Source organism: Delphinapterus leucas, chromosome 15, assembly GCF_059928025.1.
Source record: "Delphinapterus leucas isolate spDelLeu-1000000601 "Yukka" chromosome 15, BTC_Dleu_Yukka2, whole genome shotgun sequence".
Taxonomy (NCBI): domain Eukaryota; kingdom Metazoa; phylum Chordata; class Mammalia; order Artiodactyla; family Monodontidae; genus Delphinapterus; species Delphinapterus leucas.
Window position 1 is genome coordinate 26,025,296 of NC_143143.1, and position 21,347 is coordinate 26,046,642.

The window sequence follows — 21,347 nt, forward strand, 5'->3', positions numbered from 1 at the left end:
TGTCCCCTGCGCTGGCAGGTGGATTCTTAATCACTGAGCCACCAGGGAAGCCCCTTTCTTGAAGTTTTAACTGAAATAGCTGCAGTGGTAGATTTAAGTTTTAGTTCTCTGTAGTGCTGAGATTTTGATCAAATTTTAAACTAGCACCTCATCTCTCTTTAAATTGATGGATATTCTGAAATACATCAGATGTACAAATGGAATCTGATAGCTATCTAAATGGTTAAATGCTTACTTTTAATTCACTGTTACAGGTAACATTCAGATATCCTGGATCAATGACACATCAGCATTTGTTTCTCTCAGCCAACCTGAACAAGTACCAATTGGTAAGTCTTTTGGACCTTTGTTTTGTGTATTAATGAAAAGTGGGAGCTTGCCCACTTCCCAGTCTAAATGCTGTGGGTTCAGTCAGCTGATTCACAAGCGTTGCTGCCCGGTTTGTTTTGAGCTTGTCTCTAAAATAAAGGAAACAATTAGTAAGTATCATGTGTAGATGAGAAAATAAGACAAATGTATTGATTCCTTAGATATACTATATCATATACTTTTTACTTTTCTATTCCTTTCCCATTGCCCTTTTTCTGAAATGATTCGTATGTTTACTATTTGAGGGTTAGAAATAGCAAATTGAGAGGAATAGGGGACAGACACAAAAAGGTGATCCCTGTATTGACTTGTTTGCCTCTGTACTTTTCCCATTTATTTATAATTTTTTGTGGTTTATTTATTCCATTAAACTTGTGTCACATACTTGTTTTACGAACAAATAAACTGAAAGATATTTTATTTGCTTCTAAATTAGGATTGTAAAAAGGTGGAATGCTACCTCTCTTACTGTTGGACCCTAAATGATTTTGATATTAACCATCACAAAACAGTCTATTTTCATAGGATGAAAAGCTATTGAGTTAAATATTGAAGAAAATATATATTGTTAAGCTGCTTCTTCAGACAGATTTCAAGTTCCCTGGTGCTTAATAATGTAATTTTTCTTTTTATTAAATGAAGTGCCACAGACTAAAACTGTATAACTCTGATAATGTAGCTATATGAGCAATTATATGAAAATTTCTATAAATACACAAATTCAGGTCAGAGTATTTTTGGTATTTAAAAAGAATTATATAACCGTTGCAGGAATATATGCTATGTTATAGAAATGAAAAGTTTAGGCTCTGGAGTCATATTACTACGCTACCTTTGGTTGTGTGACCTTGGACACGTATTTAACCCTGATAAGCTTCTGCTTATCTCTATAAACTGAGGATGATGTTATGGATTTTTTAGGGTTATTATGAGGACTGCATGACATGATTATGTTTATAAAGCTTGGCATCACTATGAACTTTTATTATGGTTATTTAGCAGTAGATTTCAATGTGAAATGTACTTCAGGAGCTCATGACGCCAGGAAAAATGTTGGATCCAGGGTGTGAATGATATTGCTAGTTAAATGTTTTTTAATATTTGCTTATTTCTATGACCCATCCCCCCACAATCCTTAGAAAGACAGTTTACCTGGAATCCAAAGGGATTGAATTATTAGAGAATTGTTAGTGGGGGGCAGGGACCCTGAGGTTAAGACTGTAGTGAGACTTCGGTGTAGATGAGAGAACACTGAATGTTAACTCCCCACCCGAAATCTCGTCACGCCTCACCTGCTCACTCAGTGTCACACTTCAGCTTCCTTGCTGGTCAGTCTCAGGAGCCATGCAGAGGGAGAGAAGGGGATGGTAGGCTTTGAAGCCACGCTAACACGGGGAGTAGTAACCTGCCTCCACCACCTGTCAGCCACGCGTTTCTGGGCATATGTTACATGAACTCTCTAGGCCTCGGGTTCCTCGTTTGAGGGACGCAGATGATGGTAGTTAGTTCCTTTGTGAAATGAGATCATGGATGTTAAGTTCCCAGCAAAGAGCCTGGCACTCCACCAGCAGTGCTTGACAATCGGTAGTAATTATTGAAATACTTGCTTGGCCTCCCTTGCTATGAACAGTAAACATGAGTGTGTGTAAATCAGAAATTTGTAAGACACTAGTGAGTAGTGCTTAGCTGAAAATACAAGCATAATTCCTTGTTTATGTGTGTGAGGTGTCAGAGCTTCTTTTATTGTTCCTGTTACACCATATTTGACGTGCAATAATGATTACTCCCTTACTTATTAATGAAAGTGTCTTTCAATAGTACAGTAGCTTTTAAGCTCAATATTTTATTCAGTGATACCTGAAATCAGGGAGCTACAATTCAGAATCATGTAGGCATAGAAGTCCTCTGATTTGCTTGTTTGCCCATCTTATTCTCTGTTGGATCCTCCTCTCGTGCCTGGCACATGCCGTGGCCTGAGTAGATGTGTGTGTGAACGGGCGATGTGGGGAGTAGGCCAAGATGAAACTGTGACCTTCTTACCTTTTTTCCTCCTAGGTTAAGAAGTTAGATGACTGTTGTCTTTTGATACATGCGGCTGTACGAGTAAAGTCTAATTTTCCATGATAGTCTCTTTTCTGACACAAATGACAACTCTTAACATAAATCCCTGGCGGTGCACTGTGCCTACGGACCGCAGTTTCTTTGCCAGCAGCCATCTTTTACTCAACCATCCCCCACCCCCAGGGCTTGGCTTCGTCTTACTTGCCTCCTCGTCTCAGCCTAAACAACCGTGTCTTCAGATGTTTTCTCTGGCTCCCTTTGCGGGGGATCAGACCCTGTTCTCTGTGCTAGCCTGGTATCCTTTCTTAATATACCTTGCTTGGTTGTCTTCCCAGATAGACTGAGAGCAGGGACCATATCTCTTGTTTGCCGTCGTGTTTTCAGTGCTTAGAGTCGTAATGTCTGATGTTAGTAAGTGTATGTTAAATAGTTGTTGAGCTGGATAAATGACATTCAAGGTGTTATGACTTAGAAATGCCGTTTTGCGCCTGATGGTTGTATCTCATGTCTCTCACCTTTTGCTGTGATTTCTGAAATTATGCAGATGTTTCCCTGAAAAACAATGTAAAATTTGTTTTTTACAGTGGTAATTTTACCAATGAGAGAGACCCAGGGTATCTAATGTGCCACAAATCCTATTAATGTTATCTTAAACAAATTACTTATTCATTTCAGCGGAAACAGAGGGCTTGTTAGATCAATAACGTAATGTTGGAAAAATCATTAAATGCCTATTTATATAGCAGCTTGTAATGGCTTCTTTGGCTCGGTTACAAACTATTTTTGATTTACACTTACGGAGTTGCTTTTTAACTGACACATGCCTTTTTCTTTTGGTAGTGCTAAGTCTAATCAAGATTTCTTTAAAGCCATTTTCATGAATATGAAAACTCTTTTTCAGGTCTATTGAAATTATTAAAACTCTTTTACTGAGTGCCATTTAGTTCGATTGCTGTTGCGTTTTGTTTGCTGCTGCTGTGAAGATAAAAGAGTCCCTGGTTGCTTTGGGGTTCAGATAGTGAAAACCCATCCAAGCCATATTTTCATATTCTTCCCCTCTGGCTTTTCAGGGAAGACAGCACGTGGCCAGTGTGGGACTTGATGCCATGGAGGAGATCACTTAGCCTCACCGTTTCAGAATTTTTCTCAGAGTAATCGAATAAGAAATCACCTGTAATGGTCACATCTGAATACCTCAGACACATTTAGGATTTTTATATATCTAATATAGTTTTGTTAAATGGGGAAAAGAGCTCAAAATATTTCAAGTGTATTAGCCCTTCCTAGTCATACTCTCAACAGTTAGACATTGTCTTGAGTGTCCTTAGATATATTATAAGGCATTATCTCTCTGCTTGTAAGTTTTATAGAAATAGCTTGAGGAAAATAACCTTTTCATTTGTTTTGAAAAACCGGAGATTAGAGTACACCATGAATACTACAGGAAAATTTTAAAAAGCAAAAATTGATGAAGGCAATTTACTAGAGGTAAAAACCTATTGGTTATTTTGTAAAGCCAGCCCCAGTTCAGGGAGTTACAGAAATTCCCGATATACTGCCTTAGGAGCTTGTTCAGGATGATTTGTTGGGATGGGGGGAGGTACTTGGCTTCACAGCTTCACTTCAGTCCACAGTATGAGTGTGCTTATATAAAATCATCCTTTTAAAAGCGTAGCTTTTGATTGTGCTGAACAGATAAATATTAGAGTTGTTATACGACTTTTGAGGCGATTATTCGGTACTGGATTTGCTAAAAAGGCTGCTTATAACTTTAAACTTTACCTGTGCTTTTTGTTAGCCTTTTAATCTTTACCAAATCTGTAGTGATAACTGTTTTTCATTCGTGGGATTGATTTGTGTTCTCATTTTTCCTCAATCACTCTAGCTAGGGGTTCCTGATTTTGTTGCTCTTTTCAAAGAACCAGCTTTTGGCTTACTTCGTTTTTCTCTGTTGTTTGCTGGTGTCTGTTTTGTTGGTTTCTGCTTTTTTGTTTTCTTCTTCTTTTTTTTTTTTTTAACTGGCTTTGGGTTTAACTTTGCTCTTCTTTTCCAGTTTCTTGAGGTAGAATGTTATGTGCTTTTTTTTTTTTAAGTCTCTAAAATTTTTTGAGCCTGGCTTCCTATAGTTTAGCAGTCAGCCTGTGATTGGTCAGGTGTTGTGCTTGAACACCTGGAGCCAGTAAGGCTCTTACCCTTTGCCAATGAGGTTGGGGAACATTCAGCATCCAACCTTCAAGCAGTTCACAGTCTGCCTCAGTTTTCACTTTCGGCCGGACCTCCATTCTCCTGTGTGAGGGCACAAGGCCTCAAGCCCAGCTAACAGTGTGTGTGTAGCTAAGACTCTCTCCCAGTCATTGATTTTGACCTCTTTTTGTTTCTAATACAAGCATTTAAAGCTATAAATTATCCTGCAAGCACTGTTGCAGGTGCATCCCATCAATTATATGTTGCTTTCATTATCATTAAGTTAGATACGTTTTTCTTTTCTTTTTTTTTTTTTTCCCAGTATGCGGGCCTCTCACTGCTGTGGCCTCTCCCGTTGCGGAGCACAGGCTCCAGACGCGCAGGCTCAGTGGCCATGGCTCACGGGCCTAGCTGGGATCTTCCCGGACTGGGGCACGAACCCGTGTCCCCTGCATTGGCAGGCGGACTCTCAACCACTGCGCCACCAGGGAAGCCCGATTTTAGTCCTTTTAAATGTACTGAAATTTGCTTATGGCCCATAAGATATGACCTATCTTGCTGAATGTACTATGTACACTTGTAAAGAATGTGAATTCTGCAGTATAACGTTTGATCTATCGATATAAATATCACTGTTGTTCAGATATTGTGTCTTTACTGATGTTTTATTTAGCAGTTCTGCCAGTTTTTGAGAGAGGGTGTTAAAATCTCCTATGATTGTGGAATTGTCTGTTTCGCCCTTTAATTTTGTTATTTTTCCTGTCATATATTTTGAGGCTGTGTTATTGGGTGTGTGCACATTTATGATTGTTTTGCCTTTCTGGTAAATTGACTCTATCATTATGAAATGTCCTTCTTTATCTTTTGTATTACTATTATTTCTAAGTCTAACCTGATATTAATATAGTCTGTCCTTCTTGTGTTTTTAATGTTTGGCTGGTATATCCTTTTTCTGCCATTTACTATCAACCCATCTGTGTATATATAAAATAGTCTCTTGCGGACAGCATATAGTTGGGTATTCCCTTTTATTAATCCATCCTGATAACTCTGGCTTTTTATTGGAGTATTTAGTCCACTGACATTTAATGTAATTATTTATATGGTTAGGCTTGTCATTTTAAAGTTTGTTTTTTGTTTAGTCCCTCTGTTTTTTGTTCCTTTGTTTCCCCCTTTCCTGTCTTCTTTTGGATTATTTGAAATTTTTAAAAAGAATTCCATTTTAATTTCTGTATTGGTTTTTTAGTTCTATGCCTATATGCATTATTTTTTAGTGGTTGCTTTAGAAATTTCAATATATATCCATAACTTTTCACAGTCCACTTAGAGTTCATATTCTCACATAGAAGGTAGAAACCTTACATCCATATAGGTCCATTTACTCCAATTCCTATTGTCTTCCAGGCTGTAATTGGCATATGTATTACACGTGCTTTGATTATATACCCCACAAAGTGGTGTTATAGTTTTGCTTTAAGCAGTCATACGTATTTTAAGAAATTAAAAGGGGGACTTCCCTGGTGGTCCAGTGGCTAAGACTCTGTACTCCCAGTGCAGGGGGCCTTGGTTCAATCCCTGGTCAGGGAACTAGATCCCTCATGCTGCAACTAAAGATCCCGCATGCCACAGCTAAGACCCGGCACAGCTAAATAAATAAATAAATATTTAAAAAATTAAAAGGATAATTTTAAAAATTTACCCAGATATTTACCATTTCAGATGTCTGCATTCATTCCTGAAGATCCAAGTTTCTTCAGGGTATCGCCTGAAGAACTTCCTTCAGTATTTCTTACAGTGCTGGTGTGGTGGCAACAGATTCTCTTAGTTTTTCTTTATCTGAAAATGTCTTTATTTTGCCTTCATTCATGTAGAATATTTTAGCTGGATATAGAATTCTGGGCTTTTCTTTCAGCATTTTAAAGATGTTCCATTGTCTTCTGGCCTCCATGGTTTCTGATGACAAGGCTACAGTCATTTGAATCATTGTTGCCCTCTATGTAACGGGTTGTTTTTCTCTGGGTACTTTAAAGATATTCTCTTTACCGTTGATTTTTTAGCAGTTTGAATATGATGTACTTTAGCATGGCTTTCTTTGTAATTATCCTGTTGGGGTTGACTGAGCTTCTTGAATGTATAGATTTATGTCTTTTACCAGATTTGGGAAGTTTTTAGACATTATTCAAATATTTTTTTCCTGTTCTGTATTCTCTTGCCTCTCTGTTTGGGATTTCAACTACCTATATGTGGGAGACCTTTTGCTATTGTTCCTGTGTTTCCTGATGCTCTTTTCATTTTTTTCTACCTTCTTTTTTTTTCCTCTTCTTCAGATTGGATAATTTCTGTTTATCTACAGGGCACTGACTCTTCCCTCAATCATCATTATTCTGCTATTAAACCCATCCAGTGAATTTTTAATTTCATATATTGTATTTTTCAGTTCTGTATTTCCATCCAGTTTATTTTAACCTTTTCTGTTTCTTGTTGAGATTTCCTATCTTTCTTTTATTTTGAGCCTATATTCCTTTACCTCAATGAACATATTCAGAATAGCTCTTTTAAAGTCTTTGTCTAATAATTCCAACATCTGTGTCACCTAGGTGTTGGTTCCTATTGATTACCTTTCTTTTGAGAATGGACCACATTTTCCTGGCTCTTCATATGTTCAGTAATTTGGGATTGTTTCCTGGACATTTTGAATGTTCTTTTGTGGACTCTGGATTCACTTATATTCCTCAGAAGAGTGTTGATGTTTTCGTTTTAGTTTTAGCGGGCAATTAGCTAAAACTACAAACCCCTTCATGCTTGTGGGAAGTGGCTCAGATCTTAGCTCAGACTGCTTTCAGTCTGCCACATGCATGGTTAAGGGTGAGCCAGGGACGTGGGCTATCTTTACACCACATTTGGAGTTCCCATTCTCTGGTTTCCTCTCTTCAAGGATTCCTTCCTCGTTCTGTGTTGCCACTGGTTGCCCCTTGTGTCTTCCCCTGACTCCTCCTACCAGAAAGACATGGGATTTTTCTATCAGAGTTTTAGTTGCTCTTTGCCCTTTTTACTACAGATTCCCTTTAAGGCAGAGTCACATCCAAAAAAAAAACCCAGGAAATTCACCCTATGGCAGTTTGCTTCCTCCAAGTTTTGACTCCCCTCCAAAATCTCCCTGTTTCTGCTTCTGTTCCAGAGCCCTTTGATACTTGTTTTTAGCATTTTTTTCCAGAGCTTATGTTGTCATCAGTGGAAAGCTCAGTTTGTAGGAGGTGGAATGCCTTACCTTTGCTTTTTAATTGTTACCCTAATAGCATCTACATTTGACACAAAACTTCCTGCCATATTATACCATGCTGTACTACCTCTTTCTCTGTTTAATAACATTTTAAGAAAATCTAATGTTAATGCATTAAGAACCTGCTACTTACCTCCTTTAACCAAGTAAAAGTGACTTAAGTTCAGTTCCTTTCAAATACACATATATACTGAGGGACAATATCCTGACAAAGTATTTGGTGTTTTGCTTCCATCTGTGCTACTAGTTAGCCAGTGTGTTACTGTATGTTTATTCTTGTCGAAGAGGAAATGCACAAAACAGTCAAGAAAGAACCAAAAAACAAATGTTGTTTTTTCTTGCATGTTAATTTTCCTAATCTTAAACTGTATTAGAGTTGGCTTACAACAATTATATTGAATTATAAATTTATAGCAATAAATGAGTTCAACTATGACATGACTTTAAAATAAAAAGCTTGTTTTGGAGAGAGGTGATGGGTGACTTAACTTGTGGGTTAAAATGCTACATGATTTTTATTCTATAAGTACTGAAACCTGGAAACAATATATTTGTTTTTATATAGACAAGATTTTTTTTATAGTGTTGGCTTATGAAGTACTTTAGTTTGGTAAAGGAAAATCGTTATTAGTAAGAAGCATGCATGTCTATATGTTTTGTGTAGATATCTTCTCATTTGAAAACTTGTAAGAGCAACTGACTCTTTTCTTTCCCTCTCTAAATCGCTTAATCCACAAAAGGCACTGTGGAAATTTTTAATAATATTTATTAAGAACCTTCTTGTTTTACTAATTCCCTTATGTGTTTAATCATGAGAATTAGCAGCTTTATGCATCTCTGCTATGAAATCTGTATCAGGCAGATTTATTTAAGAGCGTGGCAGTAACTTGGACTCTTCTTAATTAAGGCATCAGCTGGTGTGAGAATAGGGCAGAAAGCTTCCTGACTGCCAGATAGGGCTTCCCGGGTTCTTAATGTAATTGCCAGCATTAAAGCATCAATGAGGAAGAGTCCTGTGGCAGTTCAAATGTAACCGGGAAAAATGCAGTGTTTGTGCTTCAGAGGCTGAATCTTCATATTCTGTTAAATTGCTTGTTGTCCGAAGGATTGGGTTTGATTTTTTGTGTTTTGTGTTTTAGGGGCCATGTTATCTGGATCTAAGAATATTTGCTTTGTCAGAGTATTCAGGAAACCTATCAAATTTAGTTATAATGTCATTTGTTTTAAAAATTGCTTTTGTGGTGGTCTCCCGCCTCCAGTTTTAGAAGTAAATCAAACTCACTGTTGAAAATGTGAGAAATATTTGAAATTACAAAGAAGAAAACAATTCAACCATGGTCTCTCCATGTAGATATGAATACTAACAATATTTTGGTTAGTGTTTCCTTTCATTCGTTTTACTATGTCTAGATAGTGTTTTCATAACATTTTTAATACTACTTGAGACCTGACTTTAAATGCATTTTTGGATCTGCTTTTTTAGTTAACATTATGTCACAAGCATTTTCCATGCCATTACACATTTTTTTAGAAGAGTTTACTTTTTTTTTTTTTTTTTTTTGCGGTGCGCGGGCCTCTCACTGTTGTGGCCTCTCCCGTTGCGGAGCACAGGCTCCGGACGCGCAGGCTCAGCGGCCATGGCTCACAGGCCTAGCCGCTCCGCGGCATGTGGGATCTTCCCGGACTGGGGCACAAACCCGTGTCCCTTGCATCGGCAGGCGGACTCTCAACCACTGCGCCACCACGGAAGCCCGAAGAGTTTCCTTTTAATGGATGCATTATATTTCATTGTATAGGTACATGTAACTTATTTAACTATATCCCTTTTGGATGTTTAAGTTATATCCAAATTTTTACTATTTTAAATTAATTCTTTTTTTAAAAATTAATTAATTAATTAATTTATGGCTGCATTGGGTCTTCGTTGCTGTGTGCAGGCTTTCTCTAGTTGGGGCGGGCGGGGGCTACTCTTCATTGTGGTGCATTGGCTTCTCTTTATGGTGGCTTCTCTTGTTGCGGAGCACATGCTCTAGGCATGTGGGCTTCAGTAGTTGTGGCGAGTGGGCTCCACAGCACAGGCTCAGTAGTTGTGGCAGGTGGGCTTAGTTGCTCCGCGGCATGTGGGATCTTCCCGGGCCAGGGCTCGAACCCCTGTCCCCTGCATTGGCAGGCGGATTCTTAACCACTGCACCACCAGGGAAGTCCTTAAGTTAATTCTTTAATGAGCATCTTTGTCTTTCTTTATATCTCTGATTATTTTATTAAAATAAATTCTGAAGACATGAAATCATTGGGTCCATAATGATGATCTTAAAAAAAAAAACGGAAACAACTCATTTGTACCTCTTTTTTATTAAACAGTGATAATTTTTGTTAATGGAAAAATTTTAAAGTGCCAAAAAATTAAAAATTTGTGTAGTGCCCTTCTCTTTATTAACAAAGATAACTGCAATAGTATTTGAGATTTACTTTTCAACTGTGTATATTATATTTAAGTATATATTTTACCTTATAATATTTTATTCTTTGCATATTGTTTTACTGTGTGTTCTTTTAACTTACCAGTGCTTCATGTCTATGTAATAAGTTCTTTTTTTGTGTTTAGTTGAATAACATTTCATCATATGAAGGCATCATCATTTATTTAACCAGTTCTTTGCTGGACACTTAATTTAAACAGTTTTAGGACTCTTGACTCCTATTTCAAAATAAGCTTTTATTTATTCTTTGTATTGAGTGTTAGAATCATTCTGTCAGGGTCACTCAAAAAGCCCACTGGAATTTTTCACTGCTATTTTAACAAATTAATTCACATTGACATCTTTATTTAGAAATATTCAGTCTTAAAAATTCAGTCTTTATGACCAGGAATATGTATCTTTTCATTTACTCAGAAAATTTTGTGCATCTTTGAATGTAGTTGTATGTTTCATTGTTCTTGTTGTTTTTATCATACATACTTTTCAAGATTGTGCAGAATAAGTTAGAAAGCAGGTTCCATTGTGCCTGATTTAGTACCACAGCCATAGTCAGCTCTCGGGAAGTATTTTAGGATGCTGGCGGTTTTAGGAAATTTGAAGCAGTGAGATTAATCAGCCTGCTTGCTCTTAGGCCACTGAGAGACTAAGTTTGAGAATTCAACACAGACCCTGCGTCTCTGATTCTTATTCTTGAGGCTTCAAATGCTGTTTGTTGTTGTTTTGTCACCAGAAATGATGAACTGGTTGATTAAATAGGCTAGCTGTGTTAGTCTTTACATGTTAGCATTGTTTTCTCAGACATGATCCCTATTGTCTACAACCTTACTATTTTAAAGAAATGAAATAAATTTGGTATTAGCAAATTTGAAATACTATAAGTGAAATGATTTTGGACCACTTCAGTGGCTGTTTCAGAATATTATTTTGTTACAAAAAATGTTACCAGCGAATCTCTTGGGGTGGTAAAATTACAGGAAAATTTTACTTTCGTGGTTTTTTTTCTATCTTCTGTTTTTCTTTAGGACAGATATTACCTATGTACTGAAATATTTAAGTTTAAGAATAATGTCGTAGTACTTTCTTTTTTATATGTGTGGGGGCACAGCAAAAGGAAACGTCCTTCTTCTGAAATGCTTAGACATCTAGCATATTGTTGACTGTAGTTATTTTATGGTTATCTTTTTTCTAATCATGAAATTTATGGAATTAGTTTCTCTGGATTTTCCTTCAACTTTTTGGTTTAAATCTGCTATTCTGGGAAGGTGGATATGAGACATTTTTGATTTGTGATGTTTGTTGATAATATTTCCACTGTTGAGTATTTTTGCAACCTGTGTTTTCTTGTTTATCCTGGAAAGAAGCCCAAACATCACTTTAGTAGCAGGGTAAATGTCACTTCATCATGTTGAGCAAAAATGCCAGAAAATGCTAGACCACTGAAGTGTTAGAGTGGCGGTTACTCTAGCACTTCAGACCAGGGTTTTACCTTAACTTCTACACCTCATATCACCTCATGTCACCTCATGTCAACATATCTAGATATTTAAGAGTGTTTTTCAGGTTTCATGATTATAAAAAGCAAGCATGGGGCTCCCCTGGTGGCGCAGTGGTTGAGAGTCCACCTGCCGATGCAGGGGACACGAGTTTGTGCCCCGGTCCGGGAAGATCCCACATGCCGCGGAGCGGCTGGGCCCGTGAGCCATGGCCGCTGAGCCTGCGCGTCCTGAGCCTGTGCTCCGCAACAGGAGAGGCCACAACAGTGAGAGGCCCGCGTACCAAAAAAAAAAAAAAAAAATTTATAAAAAGCAAGCATGGATTAAAATAACTGTTTAGTAATAAGTCTTTATATTACACTGCCCAACTAGTAGGAATGTCTTTTGTTCTTTCTTAATGTGAATTGGAGTAACGTGGGGAACATCATAGAGATTTGTTTTCTAATTGCTTCAAAGGCAGAGGAGCAAACTGCTACGGTATTGGGAAAAGGAACATAGAAAAGACACCAACACATGAAAATAAAACTTTGAAACTGAGACTTTTTTCCTCACAAATCCTTTACTGGTATTATATAGCTAATTTAAAGGAAAAGGAAATAAATTTTTATAGCGTATTATTTAGCAAAAATGTATGAGCTACTTATAGGACATCTACTGATTTTAGTAATTGTTGTTTCCCCAAATATGGATTGCATTATAGTGTGAGCAGGGTCACATTTAGGTGTGCATTTTTGTAATTATAGGTTCAGATGGATGTAAGCCTTATTAATTTATCAATGTGTATTGCTAGATACCTTGTATTTTTATGTTCAGTGTTCTTTACAGTAACAACAGAGAAGAGAATAATTATGAGGTATTTCACAAGTTTTTTTTAAAAAGATGTGTTTCTGGGAATTCCCTGGTGGTCCAGTAGTTAGGACTCCACGCTTCCACTGCAGGGGACATGAGTTCAATCCTTGGTCGGGGAACTAATATGCTGTAAGCTGAGTGGCGCAACCAAAAAAAAAAAAGGGGGGAGGGTTTCATTTGAAAGCTGCAGTGTTAATCCTTGCATAAATATTTGCCTGTCTACTGTTGAAGAACCAAGGGACTGAATTTAGATGGGGAATAGAGATGAAATAATAAGCATTTCTGCACTCAAGGAATTCATGGTCTAGTGAGGCAGACGGGTATCTAGACAACTAGTGCATCAGTACATGCTGGGGGCTGTGATAAGGTACACTGCTCAGAGAGGGAGAACCAGTTCAGACTGACATGGAGACGCAGAAGAGGGTTAACAAGGAAGGCTTCCTGGAGGAGGTGGTGCCTGTGCTGATCCTAATAATGAGTTGGAGTTAGCCTAGTAGAAGAAGCCTGAGAAAGCTCTGGTGAAGAGTGGGACCAGCACATCCTTTGGTTTGATTGGAACAGGGGGTACATGTGGTGGAGTGGCTGGAGAGGAAGTTATAAAGTGGAAACATGAAATGTATGTGTTAAAATTAGGAGTTTGCATCTTATCCCTTGTACAAGCCTTCTGTAATGTTGATTTGGGGTAGTCTTTTAATTCAAGTTTCAAAATAATATATTGCATCTCACTGGTTTTCTTTTAAGTCTGAGGCTTTCAAAAGAATTTCCAGGTATGGAGTGCTTAGTTTGTCAACTTGAGCTGTTCTTGTAAAGCCTGATTGCTGTCAGAGGTGGCATCCCTGATGGCACTCTTCCACGTCTGTTGGTGGCATTGTAGCACAGGGTCAAAAATTGATGGATATATTCGAGGAGGTTCTGTTTATTTTTAAGTGTCTAGGAGGTTGGTGTTTGTATTTACTCTAGTTCAGAGCCTTCTCTTAGAGACTGAGGCCAAATTGAATTTATCTGCCACATTTATAAATGCTATGCAGAATAATAAATGGGCCATTGGCTTCCAAGAATCGGTGACAGTGCACTTCAGTTCCTAATTTAGAGTTCACGAAAATTATCCCTTGGCAAATAAGATTGCAAGAAAAGCAATCCTACTTGACAGATTCATCTTTGGACAAACATGTAAATGTTGTTTACACAAATGGTACTGGAGCAAGTCAAGGTGGGAGAGAATAATTGAATGAATGAATGAATCAGTGCATACAGATGGCAAGTGTTTTGTGTTCAGAGGAAGGGAAGATGGCTTACGTAGGGCTTATCGTATAGTGTTCAATTGTCCCATCCAGGAGACTTGACTTCTTGAAGTGGGGACTGCCTCTTAGTCATTATTTTACATCCTTGGTATTTGGGACAGTGCTGGGAAGAGTTGGGGAAGGCTTTGAGAAGAGGCCTTGATGGGGTCCTTGAGAGAAGGCTGATTCTGAGTTAGCAGAGAAGAAAGATGATTGTTCAGGCAGAGCCGATGTGGGCAGGAAAGTGGATGTTTATGACACAATTTGTCAGGCTGGCTCACCCTCTCACTGAGCTGTGAAATCATTTTAGTGAGTGTGACCAGCTTTTTTATAAAAGGAAAAAGTTAGAAAATGTCAGAGTGAGTCCCATCTAATAAAGATAGGTTTGCTTTTTCTTGTCTTTTTTTTACAAACCCTTGTGTTGAGAGCTTAGGTTTGCTTTTTTTAATGTTAAGTTTTTTTCCAGGTATAATTCTGTACATGCAGGAATACATGTATGTGTACTGGGTTGTAATAAAAATGTATCATTGTAGCTCATGGTCAAAAAAGTTTGAATTCAGATGGTTTAGGAGACAGGTAAAGTTTTTATGTAATGGAGAGTCTTCTCTTCCATTTGTGCAGAGCACTGTGGCAGGTGTTAGCAGTAGGGAGGAAGTAAAGGTGACTCTGACAAAGATCTCCACCCTAGATGCTTCCTGTCTCTAGACCAGTGTGGGCTGGGGATTTGTGTGGACAGCATCTGGCAGGAGTGCTCATTCCTCCATTCTTATATCTCCGTGGACTGGGAGGAGACATCCACACTTCTCACCCGGAGAGGAACATTGTGGCTAAAGTGTCTGACCCCCCTCCATCCCCCCTGCTTGCTCCTCCTCATGGAAGGAGGCCAGTGGCGTATCTGATGGGTGAAATTAGGAAGAGGCTGACACCCAAGGGCCTTTTTGACCAGTGGTGGGGTCACTGCATTGAAGGAGGCAGGCCTAGAAAACCAGTGTCTGGGGTCTCTTCCTAATCTTGAGATTAGGAAATAGTTTAGATCTTAGAGGCTTCTTGCAACTATCAGGTCTTTTCACTGATGGGGGTCTCCTGGTCTGGATTTCTGTAGGGGTGGTATTGGCTATGGTAGGAAGCCTTGTTTGGACCTCAGGCCCAAATCCATCTCCAACACAATCTACTAAGGGGTCTTATGCTTTGGGGGAACATAAAGATGATGCTATGTTGTCATCAGTTCCTCCATCTTTCCAACAACTTGTTAGAATGCATAAGAGAGGATGATGCTCCCTAACTGCCAACTGGTACTAGTGGGAGATATGGTTGGAAAGGATGAGATTCTGAGGACCCTGATCGCTGCCTCATCAAATTTCAACTTTGTGTGTGAGCTGCAGAGAGCCTTTTGGTGCGCCTAGAGGTGTGTGGGTGTGAGTGTGAGTGATGACATGGTAAGGAATTTCTTTCATAAGGATGATGGGTTCTGCAGTGTGGGAGAACTGAGAGGCTGGCCGTGGCTGCACTGTTTCCAGAAGTAGAATGGCAACCAGTAATGACCTACCTACAGTTAAAGTTTTTTCTGTTCTGTGATTGGTTTGTGAGGCTGTTTGTTTACTACCGACATTATTTGGATTTTGCAGACACTGAATTTTCTAGCTTGCCCCTCTTCTGTGTTACTAAACTGTTGAAGTGCTTTTTTAAGTTCAGGTGTGACTTTCTCTGTCTTCATTCCATTTCACTGACCAGAAGATGGTGCTGTCGTACTGGCAACGAATCCACCTTTCCCTCTTCTAGTAAAACTTGTCACCTAAAATGCTTATTCATGCTAAGTAATGTGGACACTTAGAGCATGCCCTTTCCACAGTGTAAACCTCATGCAGTATGGCAGCAGTTAGGCAACATTTGCGGGATCAAAAACCTTCAGAGTCTGGAGCCTAGAGAAACCTACCACGAGGGTCTCCGTTAGGTGCTTGCTCAGGGCCACCTTTGCACTCAGGGTAAAGTGACACTCTTGTAGGAGTCAGGATGAAGACCTCTGTTATTTGCTATTTGATCTGTGTGTAGTCTTCCATGATTTGGTCTGAAGATTTATGAATAGAGAGAAAATATTTTTTCCTCTTTTCTTTTTGTCAAAGATCTGAGTACCTAGAGGAAAACTCATGAATTAAAGTTTACCAGAAATACTGTGCTCAATTCAATGTTTCACTGGATACTCAATTAATTGAATTACCCAAGCAACGTCTCAACTTATTTTAGCCGTTTGGAAGAAGCCCGGATGGTATGATGGACTTGGAGTAAAATTGGGTGTGTGGTCTTGGGTGCTTGACTTAACTTCTCTGAGCCTTCAGCTGTAAAATCAAGATGAGAAAATGCACTTTTCAGGGCTGGGAAGAATTGATGGAGGTAATAAAGGTAATGTTCTCACACAATGCCTGGCACTAGCTGCTTATTTAACGTGCACTTCTTGCCCTATCCCATCCCCATTCAGAAATCCAGACATTAAAATAGCATTACCGAATTGATTTTATAAAAAGCGTGCATTGCCGCATCGTGGAAACTGTGGTGTAAACCTCGTAGAATGATGTGTCCCTCAGATAGAAGTGCCCTCCAGTTAAAGTCTTCTCCCACCTGCACCTTTTCAACACAAGACCAAAACTGCTGCCAAAATGATTTTTAGTTGTCTGTCCTTTGCTTTCCCGTGGCTTCCTGCGTTGTTGTTGTAATTCATCGTTTATCAGTTGCAGTTAGGGGTCTCCCTCGGAGTCTACTCGGGGTCCCCACTTCACTAGTTCCTGGAGCCTCTTTCTGTTACAGAGGTCAGCTTTCGAGTAGGTTTGCATGTAATACCAGGACTCCACAGACACAGAAGTTTGTAAGATTTGCTGTAAGGTTGGGCTACGGATTTATTCCGAGTCAGTTTGGGAGGTTGGTTTGGACATGGTCTTAAAAGTACAGTCAGTCCTCATTACGCACAGATTCTGTGTTTGTGAATTCACCTACTCGTTAAAATTTTTTCGTAACCTCAAAATCAGCACTCACGGAGCTTTTGTGGCCGTTCCTGGACATGCGCAGAGCGGTGGAAATGTGAGTCTCCCAACGCACGCGGTCCCCAGTTGAGGTTGAACAAGGCGATGCTTCTCATTGCAGCTCGTACTGTAAACAAGGGTCCTTTTCACAGTCTATTTATTGCCACTTTTTTCACATTTTTGTGCTTTCTGTTGGCTATTTTTGCCATTTGAAATGCCCCCTCCCCCCAGTCATGGAGCCAAAGTGCTGTCTCTGTTCCCCAGCATGAGAAGACTGATGTGCCTTATGGAGAAAATGCGTTAGAGAAGCCGCATTCAGGCATGAGTTACAGTCCGTTGTTGCTGAGTTCAGTAGTAGTGAGTCAGCAACGTATGTTAAATAAGGTATCTTTAAACAGAAGTACCCGTAAAACAAGAGTGTGTGTTGATTGGTTTAAGAAAGTGCTGTGGCCGAAGGCTCGCAGGAACCTAGCTCTAATCTCCCCTGGGGAGCAGTGGTTCAGTGTTGGAGGATACTTGATAAAGCATCGTAAGGAGCGCGAATACTGAGACTGTTCCTTTCTGCCTTCATGTCTCCTCCGCGGTGTTCCACCCAGTGCTCTTAGGCAAAAGGATTCTGGGCTGCCTACTTGTTATCTGTTTTTCAGGGAGAGCTGCGAGAGAGTCCTGGCTCCTGCCCGATAGGAACACTGCTGCAGAAATGGGCTGCTGCAGGGCGCCCAGCCTTGCCTGGCCCAGCGGGCAGCCCGGGCAGTAACTGGCACAGGGGCGGTGGGCTTCTCCAAGTGCTGGATAATTAGGTGGATGGAGACCAAGGAGCTTCGTTTGGTGAGATGAGAACCAAGGGCCGTCTCCTCAGTTTATCGTGACTTTGGGCATTTGTTCTTATTACAGTTGTATGGCTAAAGGATCGAGGGTGGTTAAATTTGGTTGTATGTTGAACATCTGTGCCTATAATTCTTACAGCTGTTGAATTTGACTTTCGTTGAAGGTGATTTGTCTTTATTTCTTCTTTTTCTTGATACCATATTTCTGCAGATGAATCCTCTCGTTGTAGATTTCCATCTTACCTTTTATGTTGTGTGGTGAGGTTTGAGAAAACCCAGGATGTGTGGTTCACCTTGGCAGCCTCTTCATTTCAGCAGAATTTAACTTGCATATTAGTCCCTTTAGAAGAGAAGGGGCCTGGGATGGGAGAAGAGTAAAAAGCTATGGAAGATTCACTTAATGCCTTTGGCAGGTACTTGGAGAAAGCAACGTGCAGCAGATTTGGTTGAAGGGCACTTGCTGTCCCATTATGCAGTCTTTCTTTTCACCTCTGTACACGTAACACATAGTCCAGACTTTCCCAAGTGGAGCCCACAGTTAAGGAAAGTGTCACTTTTAGATCTGTTAGGCTAATCAGATCCCTGGATTCACTGAGCAGCCCTGACCAGTCATTTGGCATGGGGACACCTTCATGGCTGTGTGACAGTGAAGACAGGCGGCAGTGGATGTGGTGGATAGGCTGTGCCCTAGCAGATTGCATGGCTGGCACATCACTACCTTCACGTACCTGCCTGGGAGCTTGTTGCACAGACACGGCCACTCTGACTTTCATGTGGGTGGGTGTGTGCCCTACGTCAGGCTGAGAGCGATGGATGCCCTGCCTTGCTGGCCCAGAGGGCTTATCCCCTTCTGTGACCGCTGTGTTGACGGGACTGTATCAGTATTAAGTACTGAAACTGACAGGTCTTGGACAACTTCAGACATGGCTTCCTGCACTTTCCAGACACATCCTTATCTTTCAGATGGGTGGGAGTCATCTGTTTCATTTCTTGGCAGAGAACAGCCTTCATCCTTTGGTGCCTTTACTTCCTCATCTGTAGAGGGTCACATTTAGTAAGAGTGGCAGAGGAACTTCATCTACATGTTTTTCTGAGAAATCTTTCAACTGAAATTCCGTAGTGAGATTATCTCTAAGTATTCTGGATAACTTCAGTCAAGCAGAAACAAGGAAATACTTCATTTGAGACCACCATGTGTAAGCATATATATATATTTTTTAAGGAGTAGTAGTAGTATTTGTTCTGGAAAATATCTATCATAGACTGTTTTTAAAAATCTGTTGTTGTTTAAATTATCCTCTTCTTTCTCATGAAATTACTGAGAATTAATGTAGGAAGGCTCTTCCTTCCTCCCCATAACCTGTACTTCTACTGTGTTGGGTTATATTTAAAGGAGAGATTCGTTTTGATGTACAAATAAGAGTTTCAGTTTTTATATATATGTATAAAATTCTACTATGATATCTGGTGGTACAAAGATTTAATGCATCTGAATGAGGAAAGATACACGTAAAAACCATGGGGCAGGATCTGAATGGCACCGATGGCTATATTTTGTTAATGTTAACTCCTTAGAGAACTCGTATTGCTACAGAAACACTTTAATGGAATACTGTTTGGAAAATTATATTTTTAAGTGGAGATAAAATGTTTTCAGTAAAGTATTTTAGGTACATTTAAAGACTTTCCTCTAAATTTTCATTGGATTTCTAATTCGAGTAAAGGGAGCTTTATCCCTCCTAGTCTAGTCCTTCCCTTACCTTTTTTTTTTTTAATGACTTTTAAAAAATTAATTTATTTATTTTTGGCTGCGTTGGGTCTTCGTTGCTACATGCGGGCTTTCCCCCAGGGGGCGGGGGCTACTCTTTGTTGTGTTGTGTGGGCTTCTCATTGCGGTGGCTTCTCTTGTTGCAGAGCACGGGCTGTAGGTGTGCGGGCTTCAGTAGTTGTGGCATGTGGGCTTCAGTAGTTGTGGCTCGGAGGCTCATTAGTTGTGGCACACAGGCTTAGTTTCTCTGCCACATGTGGTATCTTCCCAGACCAGGGCTTGAACCCATGTCTCCTGCATTGGCAGGCGGATTCTTAACCACTGCACCACCAGGGAAGTCCCCTTCCCTTCCCTTTTAAATGTTTGCAAGTATTTTGAAAAGTGATTATGTTAGAGCTTGATCTTTGTCTTCTTACCTTGATAAATCGAATACTCCTAATGCTGCAGTTTAGTAGCAGCAGCAAACAGCTGCCCCTAGGAGTCAAGATCTTTCTTCATAATTCATGTTTGGACAGGAAAGTGTACCTGGTAATGAATCTTGATTACCTAAACTGCTAGGGGTGGACGAAGGGTATGATAATATACTGGTTTGCCCTCAGGCCCCAGCTCTTCTTTGAGAGCTTACTTACTGATGAGGAAAAACAAACCCAAACAGAATTCATAACTAGGTAGTTGCCTTGGAAAAACAACAGCTCATGAAATGTTTTCAATTTCTTAGGCTAAAAAACAGAGAACTAAAGCTCACAGGTTAGAATCAACTACCGTGTTGTATCTGGGCTCCCCTGAATGACGTAGTCCTTTATCTCCTTAATCCTTGCATCACTCCCAGGAGACATACAGTGTCAAGCAGGTTCTGTTTGGCCAGGCAGTTAGCTACTACTCTGTCTTTGATATTAAGTGGCATAATCATTCCATGTTCTCCAGAAATGTATAGCTTTTCCTAAGCCAGCTCACTCTTTACACACATACAGTATTAAGTTTGGGTTAGTGGGAGGGTAGATTCTCTGTGCTCAGAGGAAAGGGGCAGCAAGTGGAGATTATTTTTCTTTGCACCCCAGTCCCCACCATAGAGTTTTTGGTTTTATGACTTCACGTTAGAGAATGTGGTTAAGATAGTCCATGATATTTGTTGAGTCTTGCTCTGTGACCTGGTCAGTTTTTATAAATATTCCAAGTGTGTTTGAAAGGAGAGTACAGTTTTCCAATCTTGAAGTATAGGGTTCCATACGTCCAGATCAAGCTTGTTAAATATGTGATTCTAATCTTTTATTTATTTACTCATTATTTTCCTTTGCTTGATCTATAAGTTTATAATTGGGATTTTGGGGTTTTTTTTTTAGCTCCTACTGTGGTTTTGAAATTGTTGGCTTATAATTCTGTCGGTTTTGGGTTTGGGGCATTTATTGTTCTAATTAGTGGTTTTTTGTTGTTGTTGCCCTGAACTCAATTTTGTCTGATATAACTTAATTAGACCCAAATTTTCCCCTTTTGGTTAGTATTTGCTTCATATCTTTTCTAGCCTCTTACTTTCAGCCTTTCTGTGTCGCTTTAGATGTGTCTTTTGTGAATAACAAATAGGTGCACACTTGCTTTTCTTCAATCAGAGAATCTCTGTCTTTTAGATGGTGAATTTGGTCAAGTTATCTTTGCTCTTCACCATGCTTGCTTCTTTGTTCTTAACACCCCCTTGTGGAGCAGGCTTGAGGTGTGATTTCTCTTACAGACTTTTCTCTTCCCACCCACAG

The 21,347-nt window shown here is 39.6% G+C and overlaps 1 protein-coding gene across 8 annotated transcripts in view; it reads left to right on the plus strand.

The window, feature by feature from the left end:
- Positions 1 to 21,347, plus strand: part of PARN (poly(A)-specific ribonuclease) — a 161,549-nt gene that overhangs the window by 59,525 nt on the left and 80,677 nt on the right. For 7 of the 8 annotated variants that reach the window (XR_016387810.1, XM_089896129.1, XM_089896128.1 and 4 more), the window contains one exon: positions 255 to 329. Coding sequence is in view for 7 of the 8 variants with exons in the window: in XM_089896129.1 (XP_089752255.1) it covers positions 255 to 329 (75 nt within the window). In the remaining variant the exon portion in view is untranslated. Of the gene's footprint in view, positions 1 to 254; positions 330 to 16,116; positions 21,342 to 21,347 lie in introns of those variants that run through there. The other variant, XM_089896131.1, reaches the window with a different exon arrangement.